Source organism: Schistocerca nitens, chromosome 8, assembly GCF_023898315.1.
Source record: "Schistocerca nitens isolate TAMUIC-IGC-003100 chromosome 8, iqSchNite1.1, whole genome shotgun sequence".
Classification (NCBI taxonomy): Eukaryota; Metazoa; Arthropoda; class Insecta; order Orthoptera; family Acrididae; genus Schistocerca; species Schistocerca nitens.
This window is the reverse complement of record NC_064621.1, coordinates 133678991-133695288: the sequence shown is the minus strand read 5'-3', so window position 1 is coordinate 133695288 and position 16298 is coordinate 133678991. Positions and strand designations below refer to the sequence as shown.

Genomic DNA, 16298 nt, shown 5'->3' with positions numbered 1-16298 from the left:
CAATGTACTGGCCCTCTGGGTACAATCCAACGATTTGGAAACAATTTGTGAAGACATGCTGTACTACTTTGTGCACTATGGGCTGGGCAGCCATCATGTTGGTACCACAGGTTCCTCCTAGTCTGCAGAGGAATGTCTCCCAGCATCTGTGGAACATGTACTGCTAGGTGGATGTAATAATTGTGCACGTTCAGTGCTCCATTCATTAAAGAAAGGCCTATGAACTCTTAGTTCACCATCCGTTTCCATTCCATAAATGGAAGTAACTTCAAGAGTGGCACAGGGAAGTGCATTGGAACCCTTGTTGTTCATGTTCTATATTAATTACCTGTTAATAAAAGAAACAAATTTACAACATATGGGTCCACAGTCATGATGAATAATTTATGAATAAAACCATCTACATGGCTAAACAAAAGTCTTTATTACCACATCTCAGCATCTGCCATCATCATATATCTGTGATTAAGATGAAAGAAACATGAAGAGTGGCGGGAATTTGTTGTATAACATCAAACTCCAAGAGTTTATAAATAACTTAAAAGTTCACTCACTAAATATTACTGGACTTAAGGAACTAAGTTCAGTGTCAGTACTAAAACCTGTACTTAAATGGGGTATCAGCTAGTGACTGGTTAAAAAAATTATACTTGTAAGAAGAGAAACATATTTTACATTACAAATATACACAGTCATATTGTAAAATACGATTTAAATGGATATTATTGCATACTTATCACATTAAATTTTCAGGTGGGAACATGTAGTCCATGTGGAGTTCACCTAAACTTGAGAAAAAGTATTCACTGGCTCTGCTAACGATATCTGTATCACAGCCACATGAAACTGTAGTATTATATACATTTCACATTAACAGTAATTTGCGATTATAAAAGTAGTCCATGCTCTTAAAATTATTGATGTGTAACAAGTAAAAATTGTGCTTTATGAACTAAAACTTAGCCAAAAAATACGCTAAAGTATGTCGCGAACTGTAAAATATTATATAAAAAACATAACTATTTGATATTAAATTCAAATATTTTGGAAGGGACTTATAAGTCGAAAAGAAAAACTGAATAGCAACAAACTGTGACGTCTTTGACTTTGTAGAAGTGGGCTACAGAGTGGTGTGACAACGTCATCGTAGAAAAGCTGCACGGGAGTGGAAATGATTAATGAACAAGATGACACAACGAACAGAAAATTTACTTGACTTGTGTTTGTCCAAGTGTACGAAGACTCACAAATACTGCTGCAAGAAATGGAGTCAAGCTATTATTGTCAACAAGGATGTGGCTCTCTGTACGAAAGTACAAAAGATGGAGGAGCTGGATCCACGACTAGGCGGCATCTGCGTAGCTTCACGTAGCGAAGAGGCTCCAGATGTGAGTGGGCTGAGCGGCTGCCGCCGGCCACACTGTGTTGCGGTGACAGAGCGCGGTGTGGCTGTGCGGGCGCGCGCTGCTGGGTTCGCCGGATCCCGCACGACCGCTATTAGCATCTGACGGAAACTTGCAATTCTGTTGTCAACTGTATGACGCCTGCAGGATCGTATCGACATGTGATACAGCAAAATAAAAGTAAAATTTGAAGGCTACATCCCCCACACTAGCACCACCTGTCGCCCCTAATTAGGTATGGATTTGTTATTGACGCCGAAATTGTTTCGCAGGTTCAAAGTATCTGGTGAACGAATCTTTTAAAATATGTGTTTTTCCGCCTTAAATTTTTGGACTTCGTTGTTGTGTAACAAACGCCTGTCACCCCTTAGGTTCCTTTCATCTTATGAGGGTCACTCCAAAAGAAATGCACACTATTTTTTTAAACCACCTTTTATTCTACATGTTTGAAAGTTTTACAGTGTGTAGATACATCTTTTAGGAACAATATTTTCATTTCTCCACATAATTTCCATCCCTCTCAATTGCCTTATGCCATCTTGGAACCAGCGCCTGTACATCCGCACGGTAAAATTCTGGACCAACCTTCTGGAACCACTGTTTGGCAGCGTGCACAAGGGAGTCATCATCTTCAAACCTTGTTCCACGAAGAGAGTCTTTCAGTTTCCCAAAGAGATGATAGTCACATGGAGCCAGGTCAGCACTGTAAGGCGGGTGTTTCAGCGTTGTCCATCCGAGTTTTGTGATCGCTTCCATGGTTTTTTTACTGATATGTGGCCGTGCATTGTCGTGCAACAACAAAACATGCTACTTTCGCCTATGTGGTCGAACACGACTCAGGCGAGCTTGACGTTTATTCAGTCATTCACATATGCATCAGAATTTGTAGTGGTTCCACGTGGCATGATGTCCACAAGCAGGAGACCTTCGGAATCGAAAAACGTCGTAGCCGTAACTTTTCCAGCAGAAGGTGTGGTTTTGAATTTTTTTTTCTTGGGTGAATTCGCATGATGCCACTCCATCGATTGCCTCTTCGCCTCTGGTGAAAAATGATGGTTCCATGTTTCATCACCTGTCAATTCTTCCAAGAAATTCATCTCTACCATTCTTGTACTGTTCCGAGAGTTCGGTGCATACTGTTTTTCTTGTTTCTTTTTGAGACACTGCACAAACCTTTTTTAACGCCAATACTTTCAGTATTCTGCAAACACTTCCTTCCCCTATTCCATCGTAGCGTGACCATTCGTTCACTGTGATGCGTCTGTCAGCAGTCACCAATTCGTTAACTCTCTGCACATTGTCTGGAGTGTGTGCAGTACGAGGCCTGCCGCTGCGAGGACAATCCTCAATATTGCCGTGCCCGCTTTCATCATGTAACCTGCTTGCTCACCGACTAACTGTACTGCGATCGACAGCAGCATCTCCATACACCTTTTTGAACCCTTTGTGGATGTTTCCCACTGTCTCGTTTTCACAGCAGAGGAATTCTATGACAGCACGTTGTTTCTGACGAACGTAGCAGCCACCTTGAAGACATGCTGTGACGCGCCACTCACGGAACAGGTTGAACTAAATTTGAAAACAAGCGGGAAGGATGTATCTACACACTGTAAAACTTTCACACATGCAGAATGAAAACTGTATTTTTACAAAAATAGTGTGTATTTCTTTTGGAGTGACCCTCGTAATTGTCGATATATGATGATGGTTGATGCCAGAACGTCGTAATAAATAAAGACAGCATATTTAGCGATCTAGATGGTTTTACTTATAAAATATGAATGAACCGGTAGACGACATTTTATTTTGCCCCTTTGGAAAGGAAATTAACGCCAGAATGTGTTACAATGCTAACTATCCTTTGCCACACATTCCAAAGTGGTTTTCAGAATATGTTCGTTGATGCACAGGTATAGAAAAAGCATCCAGCCGTCGTTGTCTCTGTTACCTGTGTGTCATATCGCGACACTTATTCCCTCACCATCGGCACTACCGTGGTCAATTCACACCTTCCTCATCATTGGGATCTTCCCTCTGACTCAACCCATCTCCTCTGTTAGCACCAAGTTATCCCATGGTGTACCGCTCTTTCATGAGGAACGTAATCGGTCGTTTTCCGCGAGGTAGGATGGGCTGAAGTGAGGCGGTAGCGCAGCCACAGCTTCTGGTGGGCTATGAGATAATCAGCGCCCGCCGAGACACGGCGTCGGGCGGTGGACCACGCCGCTGTCGCACGCAGTTTCCGCTCGGCCCCAATCTCGCAGCGCAGTGTACCGTCCGTGACTCGGAAATCAAACGGCACTGCGGTAATTGGCTCCGGAACGAAATCGCGCCAGGAAATTACTTCAGAACAGCAAGAAGCACTCTATTTCAGCCAGCGAAGCGCGTAACTGGTTTCTCTTCGCAACTTCGTTTCCTTACTCGAAGACAGTATCAAATGACCGCTGGTAAACACCATGCAGACAGCACTTTTCTGTACGTTCCCTGTCGATTGTTTAGTTCCTTCTAGTAATGCCGAGAGTGTAAAGCAACTGATTATGACAACTTCCCTGATATACGAGGGCAGTTCAATAAGTAATGCAACACATTTTTTTTCTCGGCCAATTTTGGTTCAAAAAACCAGAAATTTCTTGTGGAATATTTTCAAACATTCCCGCTTCGTCTCGTGTAGTTTCATTGACTTCCGACAGGTGGCAGCGCTGTACGGAGCTGTTAAAATGGCGTCTGTAACGTATGTGCGTTGCAAACAACAGGCAGTGATCGAGTTTCTTTTGGCGGAAAACCAGGGCATCTCAGATATTCATAGGCGCTTGCAGAATGTCTACGGTGATCTGGCAGTGGACAAAAGCACGGTGAGTCGTTGGGCAAAGCGTGTGTCATCATCGCCGCAAGGTCAAGCAAGACTGTCTGATCTCCCGCGTGCGGGCCGGCCGTGCACAGCTGTGACTCCTGCAATGGCGGAGCGTGCGAACACACTCGTTCGAGATGATCGACGGATCACCATCAAACAACTCAGTGCTCAACTTGACATCTCTGTTGGTAGTGCTGTCACAATTGTTCACTAGTTGGGATATTCAAAGGTTTGTTCCCGCTGGGTCCCTCGTTGTCTAACCGAACACCATAAAGAGCAAAGGAGAACCATCTGTGCGGAATTGCTTGCTCGTCATGTGGCTGAGGGTGACAATTTCTTGTCAAAGATTGTTACAGGCGATGAAACGTGGGTTCATCACTTCGAACCTGAAACAAAACGGCAATCAATGGAGTGGCGCCACACCCGCTCCCCTACCAAGAAAAAGTTTAAAGCCATACTCTCAGCCGGTAAAGTCGTGGTTACAGTCTTCTGGGACGCTGAAGGGGTTATTCTGTTCGATGTCCTTCCCCATGGTCAAACGATCAACTCTGAACTGTATTGTGCTACTCTTCAGAAATTGAAGAAACGACTTCAGCGTGTTCGTAGGCACAAAAATCTGAACGAACTTCTCCTTCTTCATGACAACGCAAGACCTCACACAAGTCTTCGCACCCGAGAGGAGCTCACAAAACTTCAGTGGACTGTTCTTCCTCATGCACCCTACAGCCCCGATCTCGCACCGTCGGATTTCCATATGTTTGGCCCAATGAAGGACGCAATCCGTGGGAGGCACTACGCGGATGATGAAGAAGTTATTGATGCAGTACGACGTTGGCTCCGACATCGACCAGTGGAATGGTACCGTGCAGGCATACAGGCCCTCATTTCAAGGTGGCGTAAGGCCGTAGGAGATTACGTTGAAAAACAGTGTTGTGTAGCTAAAAGATTGGGGAATAACCTGGTGTATTTCAATGCTGAATAAAACAACCCCTGTTTCAGAAAAAAAATGTGTTGCATTACTTATTGAACTGCCGTCGTAAGTCTTATAGAACGAATTTTTTTACTTTACTATGGCCGTGTTCGGAATATTACCACAATGGACTCGCTTCTTGCAGAACGAGGTCTTTTTAATATTTTATACAAAAATATTTTTTGCTGGTGGGGATTCCACTCTTGTGAATGGTTCAGTGCGGAACGACACGATTTCCTCTCTGAGTACGCCCTTAGTTATTTCTGAGATTTACTTCAGTCACTGTCCTCCCCTGCAGTTTCTACTCTCTGTAGCACGATAGAATTTACCCCTGATATCTTATCGTTGGTCCATTCGTTCTGTCCCTTCCTGATGTTTGGTTTGCGGGACGCTCAATTGCGAGGTCATCAGCTCCCGTACAAAGTCCCAATTTTTCCAGAGTCCAATTTCTTTCCACAGTCCAATCGAGCCACTGTCACGAATGATGATGGTGATGATGATGATAATGAAATGATGAGGACAACACAAACACCCAGTCCCCGGGCAGCGAAAAATCCTCAACGTGGCCAGGAATCGAACCGGGCTCCCCGTGATTGTTCCTTCTTGATGTCTGTGTATCCGCATGTTTTTTTTTCTCCGCCGAATCTACGGAGAAACCTTCGCATTCCTTATTTTATCAGTCTACAAATTTCTTAACTTAGTTTTATACCACCACATCTCAAACACTTCGATTCCTTTCATTTCCGGTATCCCTCACTGCATGATACATCACCATACAGTGCTGCGCTCCAAGTGTACATTCTCATAAATTTCTTCCTTTGATACAAGAAGACTTCTCTTAGCCAGGAGCTCCTTCTGTACCTGTGCTAAGCTACTTTTTATGTTCTCCTTGCTTCGTCCACCATGTTTAATTTGTTTTCAAAGTAGCAGAATTGTTTTACTCTGTCTGCTTCGTGGGCACTACTTTTGTTGTTAAATTTACCATTAATCTCATTTCTGCCTCTCCTCATCACTGTCGTCTTTCTTCGGCTCACATTTAGTCCGTATTCTGTATCCGTTACACTGTTCATTCAACACTCCCTGTAATATGGGGAGCTCCAATGTTAGGCGGGTCATGGAGCCCCTCAGGAACATAGCGGCTAGGGTGGGGAAGAAGTCCAACGTTCACTCGGTGTGCTTGCCGTGGGGCCTTGTCCGGGATGTAGAAGAGGCTCTTCCGGCGACTATCGAGCGTGCGGGGTGCAGCCAGCTGCAGATTGTTGCCCATGTCGGCACCAACAAGGAAATCCTTGGGTCCTTTCGACGGCTGGCTAAATTGGCGAAGGCGGCCTCCATCTCTGGAGGAGTCGAAGCCAAGCTGACAATTTGCTGAATCGTACCCAGGGTGGACGGGGTTCCTCTGGTTAGGAGTCGAGTGGAGATTCTAAACCAGAGGCTATGTCGACTCTGTGACGAAAATGCTTGTAGATATCTCGACCTACGCTACGGGGTGGAAGGTTGTAGGACGTTCCTCGATAGACCAGGGGTGCATTACACACAGGAAGCAGCTACATGGGTAGAACAGTACTTGTGGAGTGCACATGGGGGTTTGTTAGATTAGGTTCCTCCCCACGGAAAACAAACCGTTGGCCTGAAAAATTACCAGTTCATGAAACTGATGTGGGTGTGCCAACTGTAAAAATTTTTAGTACGCCTAAACAGGTCATTCCAAAGGATTTAAATATGCTAAATCTCATGTCAGTAAATTGTCGAAGTGTCTGTAGCAAGATCCCCGAGTTAGTCTCCGATATAAACAGTGGTAATACCAATTTTGTATTAGGTAGCGAAAGCTGGTTGAAACCGAACATAAATAGCAGTGAAATTTTGAACTCAGATTGGTCATTGTTTAGGAAGGATAGGACTGATGCTATGGGGGGTGGTGTGTTCATTGCAGTTAAAAGCTGTTTAAACGCAATTGAGATCGGTACTGGGTCGGACTATGAAAGTCTGGATAAAGCGTCAATCAGACAAGGAGTGACCATTGTATTAGGATGTTTTTGTAGAGCACCAGCATCCGCAACAAACGTCGCAGAACGTTTCAGGGAGAGTCTTGAGTACATAGGAATTAAATATCCAAATTATCCATTAGTTATAGATGGAGACTTCAATCTGGCCTTCATTGGCTAGGAAAATTACACGTTTATCACAGGGGGCAGAAGCAAAGTTTCGTGTGAAGTTATTCTAGGAGCGCTCTCAACATACAACCTTGAACAATTTGTTAGAAAACCTACTCGAGATGGGTACATATTAGATATCTCGGCGACAAACAGACCTGATCTTTTTGAGGAAGTTAATCTAGAAGAAGGTATTAGCGACCATAATGTCGTTGTGGCTTCTATGGAAGTTGCAAAAAAAAAAAAAAAAAAAAAAAAAAAAAAAAAAAAAAACTTTGGTCAGAATCTAAAGGTATTATCCACCACGTGCTAGAGAAATATGTGACTAGCAAAAATACAAGGGAGGGAAAGGATAAACCTTGGTTCAACAAACATACAAGGTTCAACAAACATACAAGGAAAGGTAAGGGAACCACTTGATGGCATGTTATCAGAATTAGGGGATAAAGCAAATTTCGATAGCTCAAAACTATCGTGAGCACAATGAGCTGGGGCGTATCGTGGTGCAAAAAACTCCTCTTGGACAGTTACCGCGACGCTTTGTCTTCGCATCCTCCTATAACCTCATCAAGGGTTTCCGTATTATGCTCTTGTAAAGGTTTGCGTCCTAGAGACCTGCTTAGTACCACGCCATAGCAGTCCCAAAGAACAACCAGTCTTCATCCAACCCTCCTGATTTATGTTTCTCGTGGTTTCCCTAAATTACTTCAGCATCCTGATTCAGGTTTTCCGTCGTTTCCCTAAATTACTTCAGGCAAATGCCGGAATGGCTGTTACTATAAGCCACCTGCCTGTCCCATCCTTGTTATAGTAGACCGTTATGAACGTAAAAGTCTGTATAAACGAATTACTTTATGTTTGTTGGTCTCAAAACGTAATACTAATGCATATCCAATATCCTTGTAAGAGAGATCTACAGATGAATAACTATCCTACTGCTACTACTACTACTGCATCTGCGACGGTCCTATTTCAGCAGTTTTCCATAGGCGACTAAGTCAGTATATCCCGGTTTCTCCAAGAAGCAAACATACAGTTATAAATCAGCCGCACAGGATCCAACACGAGATATATGGACTGCGTTGAATGTACGAAGTATAACATGAATTTAACTGGTATTAGCGTAATGTAATATGTCAGTTTACAGTGTAAATATTGTATATTAAGTCTGTCATAAACCACTTCTCTGGCTAAATGATGAACACCAATGAGCAATAAATCAATAAATAAAAGGAAGTGCTTAACCACCGTTGTAGTACTGTGATGCCTATTTTGCCTAGGACTTCGATTTCTCACTGGATACAATTTGTAATATTTGTATGCCGTTTACGACGGTGTTGACACCCACTCTGGAATTATTCGGCTTTCAACTTGCTGCGTGAAGTCGTGCACTGCCTTTTCCCTGTTAGCGGCGTTTGTGCTCGTGTTCCGCAACAGTTTGAACTCTGAGCACTGTGTAGCGACAATTCTGAGAGTAACGAACAAGTCGCGTTTGTATCCATTGGGATACAAAATAATCAACAACTTTCCAGTGCTTGTTTTGCCGGCCGCGGTGGCCGTGCGGTTCTGGCGCTGCAGTCCGGAACCGCGGGACTGCTACGGTCGCAGGTTCGAATCCTGCCTCGGGCATGGGTGTGTGTGATGTCCTTAGGTTAGTTAGATTTAAGTAGTTCTAAGTTCTAGGGGACTTATGACCTAAGATGTTGAGTCCCATAGTGCTCAGAGGCATTTGAACCATTTGAACCAGTGCTTGTTTTGGTCCTTTCTCTCTGACTCTTAGCGAAACATCAAGCATTCCTGCGCAGTAATTAGTCCGGTAAAGAAGACATCTGCATTGGCCTAACAAGCTGCAACATTCTGCTGATGGCTCCGTTCGGTGGGCTTTTTTGATTGGTATGAGCATTCACGGAACGTTCGTTATGTCGTGGTAGAGGTTGAAAACTAATCGGTAGGCCTACTGCTCTTCACGTTTTACAATGTTGTCTCGATTATGATACGCCGAACTTGGAGCACGAGGACCACCACTGCTGTTGTGAATGCCGGTCTTGACAAAGACATGTCCCTGCACTTCGTACTTCGTCATTCAGTCTAGTTTCACCACACTGTAAGCGCTTTCGCCACCCAACCACAGTGTGGTGCAATGGTACACTGTTGGAACACATTTACATCAAATGAGCGTCGATTATTGTGGCATTGTTTCACTTCAAATGTAGGAATGTAACTAGCTCACGATACCGCATTTTATCGTTGGGGTCTCTCACTTTGTTTTGGTTTGTATAGCTGCTGCTACGTCATTTTGAGGAATTCAGTGTGTAACAGGAGTGCTTGGTAGGTTAATTCGGGGGAGGGGACCAAACAGCGAGGTCCCATCGGATTAGGGAAGAATGTAGAAGGAAATCGGCCGTGCCCTTTCAAAAGAACCATTCCAGCATTTGCCTTAAGTGATTTAAGGAAATAACGGAAAACCTAAATCAGGACGGCAGGACGCGGGTTTGAACCGTCGTTCTCCCGAATGCGAGTCCAGTGAGCTAACCACTGCACCGCCTCGCTCGGTAATGTGTAGCAGGACTGCACCTGTGCACCTGAAAAAAAATTACTTAGCTTTACTTTTCCGATACGATAATTAAGACTTTGGCCATCGTACGTGCTGGTCTCTAGACAGATGGTAGCTGATGCATAATTCTAGAGCTTGTGGTTGCTGTGATTGTTAAGAAATACAATGCAGGAAGAAAAATACACTCTTTTAGAATTTTCAGTTCACTTATGAGTTATTATACAACACTGCACATAGACTACATGAAATGATTACATTTACAGATCACTAGCGCAAGCTGTTCTGAAGTATCGGGTATCGACCCATGCTAAAACACCCATATTAATATGTGATGTAGCCGCCACTGGCGGCAATGCAAGCTCTGCCGTACAGATGGCGAATAATGGCATGGGATACGTTATGCCACGCCTGCTCGACCTGTTCTGGAAGAATTTTTGGTTGACGAGTCGCACGCGTCTCATCTGTCCCAGTATATTCCACACATACTCTATTGGAGACGAGTCTGGAGATGGTGCTGACCAGGGAAATTGTCGCACGTCTTGCTGAGCCCGTTGAGCTTCGCGGTTAGTGTGTGGTCGAGCTTTATCCTGTTCGAACATCACCTTCTCCATCAGGTTACCCTCCATTCAGAGGCTGTCTCACTCAGCGACCGTTATTTTGATTTGTAAATAATAGATTTCAGCTATCAGTCGTCCTTTGGAATTTTTATTGGCAGATCTAGATTTCAGCTAGAAACTAGCCATTCTCAATGCACTATCCGTTTTTGGTGAATACATGTAATGCTTGTTGGTTGGGCTTTGTACACAGTACATTGAATACTCAATGAATATTCAATGAACTGTGTACAAAGCCAGACCAAAAGGCATTACATGCATTTACCAAAAAAGGATGTCCATTGAGAATGGCTAGATTCTAGCTGAAATGTAGATCTGCCAATAAAAATTCCAAAGGACGACTGATAGCTGAAATTTATTACTTACAGATCACCTTCCTGTTGCAAGAAAGGCAAAAGATCGGGTCTAACGACTTTCTGCACATACCAAGCGCTGGTTAGCGTCCGCTTCAGAAACGCCAAAGGTGAACGTAGTTTATTGCACTCCAGACTCTAAGCCCTGGTGTGGAGCCAGTGTGCCTTGGAATGCATTCTAAGAGACGGCGCTCAGCAGATCTACGTTATACGTGCAAGCGAGCACCGTTTTCGTGCAAGCAGAATCAACTATTATCGCTGAAGACCACGGCGCGCCGTTCCATCCCTCAAGTGAAGCTCTGAAGGCACCAGTCGGGCTGTGCATGTCGATGCTGTGACGTGAGTGGAAGACAGCCAAGAGGTGTGGGTGTCCATACTCTCACTGCTAATAAACAGTTTCCAACAGTTTACGTTGACAAGTGTGAACTCACAAGCTCTCTTATCTGTGCTGTGGTAGTCGTACGATCTGCCACTGCTGCGCTTACAATACGATGACCCTGGCGAGCGTCTGTGCTGCGTGGACATCCAGAGCCTACTCTATGAGTGTGAGAATGTTCACGTGACTTCTGATACCCAGCATCATTGCACAGCTGACGCTGCACGTCCAGCTAGTGTGACCATCCAGCCACCCGGGAGATCACAATTTGACCCCTTTGAAACGCGCTTATGGCTGTAGGTGGTCAACGGGCTTGCCGCAGTGGATACACCGGTTTCCGTGAGATCACCGAAGTTAAGCGCTGTTGGGCGTGGCCGGCACTTAGATGGGTGACCATCCAGCCGCCATGCGCTGTTGCCATTTTTCGGGGTGCACTCAGCCTCGTGATGCCCATTGAGGAGCTACTCGACCGAATAGTAGCGGCTTCGGTGAAGAATACCATCATAACGACCGGGAGAGCGGTGTGCTGACCGCATCCTCCTTGGAGGATGAAACGGCGGTCGGATGGTCCCGGTAGGCCACTCGTGACCTGAAGACGGAGTGCTATGGCTGTAGGTAGCGGGATTGCATTTCAGTAGCTTGGTTAACTGCTTGCTTCACACGTTTCCTCTACACAGAACCTTACGTCTGTGGGCATTCCCTATTATGGAGGAGACAAAAATGGCATTCTGGTAGCTATTCCACTATGCTGTCTATTGGCATACGATGGTAAAACCATTATCATTACGTCCACTATATCTCAGGTGGCATATGCAGTCACTAGGTCCGACGTCATCTTTCCAGATGTACTATTTTTTTTTTTCGTGCGTTGTATTTGCTGATGCCCACCACGACGTGCTCGGCACTTGATACAGCAGTGCTTGAGCTATCATGCGTACGCTCATCTTCAGACACTTTGCAGCCGGCACCGACCCATAGACCCCGCGGGCCTGACTCTGCTGCCATGTACCCGTGTAGTCTCGCCCTACAGCTTCCTCGGCGTCTGTGTTGCAGCACGCGTCGCTGTACGTGGCGACGGACGAGCGCGTGCGGCAGCTGCTGCTGGCCGACTGCGGCCGTCGCCACTCCAACTGCCTGCAGTGCGTCACCGACCCGTACTGCGGCTGGGACCGACGAGACGGCGTCTGCCGACTGTACGCCCCCGGGTGAGTCACGCCATTTGTACACTTTTTTATTACAGGCTCACACAAAAGTGTTACTTATAATCCGTCTTGCTTGCAAATTTTTTTTTAACCATATGACCGGTTTCGGTTCATCCAGAACCATATTCAGATCTGATATTTCAGTTACAGGAGTAACCCGTCCAAATCCAGCAACTTTCACATGCTGCGTCACATAAAATTTTGTGTGACGCAGCATGTGAAAGTTGCTGGATTTGGACGGGTTACTCCTGTAACTGAAATATCACATCTGAAGTTGGTTCTGGATGAACCGAAACCGGTCATATGAATAAAAAAAATTGCAATCAAGACGGATTATAAGTAACATTATACAATCATTGATTGCTTCTATCCCATCAGACATTATGTCTGTTTTTGCAAAGTCACATAAAAGTATTATTGATCACCCGATTACGACTATCAGAAAGATTCTTCTTTAGATCCATCAAACCAAAAATAAGTGACACTTTTCAAAACTACATAAAACTTACATATAAAAAGTGTAATAATGCAATCCTAAATACCTTTGTATCCATATTAAACTGAAAATATGTATGCAAATTCGACGACATGCGCTGTATGTCTTGTTTGGAAACGAACCAGGAACAACTCATGGCTGACGACCTCATGGTCTGCTCTACTCTTCGCCCTCAAGCTTTCATTCAGTACTACTCCGTTCCATCTCCGGTTTGTTTTCCAGCAGCGTTATTTGTATGCTGTGGTGATATGTAGTGGTGTGCATATAGTTACTGATGACAATTTGGCCGATAGCACCCTGTGTATGGATTCACTGAATGCAATGGAAACATGTTACAAAGCCGTAGTGCTGAGCAACTGCAATCACATCGTAGTACTTTTCCATTCGCATATTTTTTGTGCTATAGGTCTAGCTGATTGCATAGAACGGGCTTTTCACTGTTGTGAAGACATTTTCACAGACAAATGTAATTGGGATTATGAAGCGAATAAATAATAAATACCTACTGGCTTTCGTCTCGGGATCTGCGTCCGACATTTGTTTGTGATGTTTCTGAAGTTTCGCCAGCACCAGGAAATCATTAAAGAAACGTCGACTGAAGATCCCAAGACGAAATCCAACAGACAAAACGACAAAATGTGGGCAAGAGGGCTTCAACAATGTTATAAACCGTAATTACATGAATACTCTTTAATGGTCTTCTGGTGATCATTTTTTCCTTATACCGAAATACTCGGAAACCATCCACGAAAAACCTCCGACATTTTGTCGGTGGAGGAGGGCTTCATCTTGAATACAGAATGATTTTGTTAAATGTGGACAATTTGCGGGAAACTTCGTTGGACGAGAATTGTTATTTAGCCATGAGCTGAAGTGTTCCCAGTTTGTTGTGAGATGTAGGCAGTAGCCCCCTGGATGGAGCTAGTTTAAGGGTGCTGATCCGAAGTCAGGTCTATAACAGTAGGGAGCTGTAAATCTGGTCGCAGGTTTTTCAATATAGCTTCACCCAGGACATCCAGTTGATGGTGGGGGTGAGTTGGGACGTGGGTCATCTCTTCAGGACCTCTGGTCATGGCTTCTAGCCGTTCTTCAATGTCGTGGAGTCATATTCCTCTTGGGTTGTTGCGCCAACCGCAATGTTTGACATTTAGGTCGCCACGCATGAGGATCTTGTTAAATCGGTCACAAAGAGTGGTGAGATCTTGTTCGTGGAACTGTCGTTGCGAGCTTAAGTATACAGACACCAGCCGGCCGTGGTGGCCATGCGGTTCTAGGCGCTACAGTCTGGAACCGCAGGACCGCTATGGTCGCAGGTTCGAATCCTGCCTCGGGCATGGATGTGTATGATGTCCTTAGGTTAGTTAGGTTTAAGTAGTTCTAAGTTCTAGGGGACTGATGACCTTAGAAGTTAATTCCCATGGTGCTCAGAGCCATTTGAACCATTTTTATACAGACACCATCGTGACAATGTCATGAGAAGTGGAGACATTCACTGCTGTTGCCTCAAGAGATGTGAATTAAGGAAGTGTTTGTGGTACGTGCGTGATGACTTTGTGAAGAAATATGGCGTTGCCACCCCCCGGCCATTGTCTCCGTCTGTCCTGTAACCAACCATGTTCAGAAGCTCAAATGTTTGAATTGGTCGCAATCGAGTTTCCGTTATAAACAGGATGTCCACCTTTAACGAATGAGAAAATGTTCCTGTTCATGCTAACATCATTGGCATTAATTATGCAAAGTGTGTGGTCTTGTTGTTGTGAAGGTCTATGGGCCATTATTGGGGGCGGAGATCTTCATAACACTTTCTGAGAGGATGAGTAGTTTTTAGAGAGTGTCCCCTGCATCTTTAAATTTCCAATAAGTGTCCTTACGGATGGTAAAAATGCCCTTCTTGTGATGTTCTGAATTCCGATATGCTTTAGAACATCTGAATGATGTGGCTAGTGTCGGACGATTCCTGTGCTGAAGGTGTGTTGGTAGGTGCGTTGCGGCCGCTAGTTCGTGCTGAAGATCGACCAGTATGTTCTGCTGAAGTCATCCTTTTCGGCAATTGAGGAAAGCAGTTCTGATTGTCCTCTTTTGGTGGCAGAGGAGCAGTGGCTGGTTATTGTTGGCGTGCTTAAGCTGCTTGTTCTTCTGCAGTATAAGTCTGAGCGCCTTTGGGACACCCTCTCGATGTGGTGGAATGGTTGCTTCCACAGTTCACACACTTAGGCTTCTGCGCTGTTGGCTTAGTGCAGGATTTGGACGGGTGGTGGCCCGCGTATTTGACGCATCTGGGCGCTACTGAGCCGTAGTTGGCTGTGCGGAAGAAGCGTTAGCAACACTTACGTTGTGATGGTCCGTCCTTTGGACGATATTTTTCGACTTGGATCGTGGTGTCCATGATGTGGCGAACGTCATAAATCGAGTCGTTAGTTGGTCCAGGTGGAAGTGCAACGCGGTAGACAGGTTGCACTTTTAGCTTGTTGGTTCGTTCATCACGTGACGTGAACGGAAACCTCAAAGAATCCCACGGTTTGAAGTTCCTTCTCAATCCCTCAGCGGTTATTTCAACAGACAATTATTTAAAATGGCTCTGAGCACTATGGGACTCAACTGCTGAGGTCATTAGTCCCCTAGAACTTAGAACTAGTTAAACCTAACTAACCTAAGGACATCACAAACATCCATGCCCGAGGCAGGATTCGAACCTGCGACCGTAGCGGTCTTGCGGTTCCGGACTGCAGCACCTTTAACCGCACGGCCACTTCGGCCGGCAATTACTTAAAAACAACTTTCTTTCATTTCTCTGTTGGTGAACGTTGAGTGAAAAACGCAGTCTTGGAGTTCTGAGGGAATCGTAGTCCAGTACGTTGATTTGCCAAGGTTCAAAAAAATGGATCTGAGCACTATGGGACTTAACATCTGAGGTCATCAGTCCCCTAGAACTTAGAATGGCGCAAGAGCCGAGTGATTGCCTTGCTGAAATCTAGTAAAGAAGGGAACAATCCAAAGAATTTTAGGCCAGTTTCATTGCTCTGCCGTCCGTAAAAAGTGCTGAAAAGAATGATCTTAAATCGCCTGCTAATACCTTAACAAGCTGGATTTCGTCCTGGTGAAAGCTACGCTGGACAGCTGCTGCATCTTACGCAGTTCATAGAAGATGGGTTTGAAGCTCATAAGGTGACGGGGGTGGTGTCTGTCGACTTGTCAGCGGCCTATGACACTGTCAGCCACCAGCTACTATTACTCAAAGTATACAATATGACCAATGTCTTTAGTCTAACTAAGTTCATCACAGCAATTCTGCAAAACCACAGGTTCTTCGTGGACTTTCAAGGGCA

General features: G+C 44.9%; 1 protein-coding gene across 4 annotated transcripts in view; it reads left to right on the top strand.

Moving 5' to 3' along the window:
* Positions 1-16298, top strand: part of LOC126198890 (semaphorin-2A-like) — a 1278287-nt gene that overhangs the window by 1221212 nt on the left and 40777 nt on the right. For all 4 annotated transcript variants that reach the window (XM_049935505.1, XM_049935503.1, XM_049935504.1 and 1 more), the window contains one exon: positions 12328-12479. In XM_049935505.1, coding sequence (XP_049791462.1) covers positions 12328-12479 — 152 coding nt within the window. The remainder of the gene's footprint in view (positions 1-12327; positions 12480-16298) is intronic.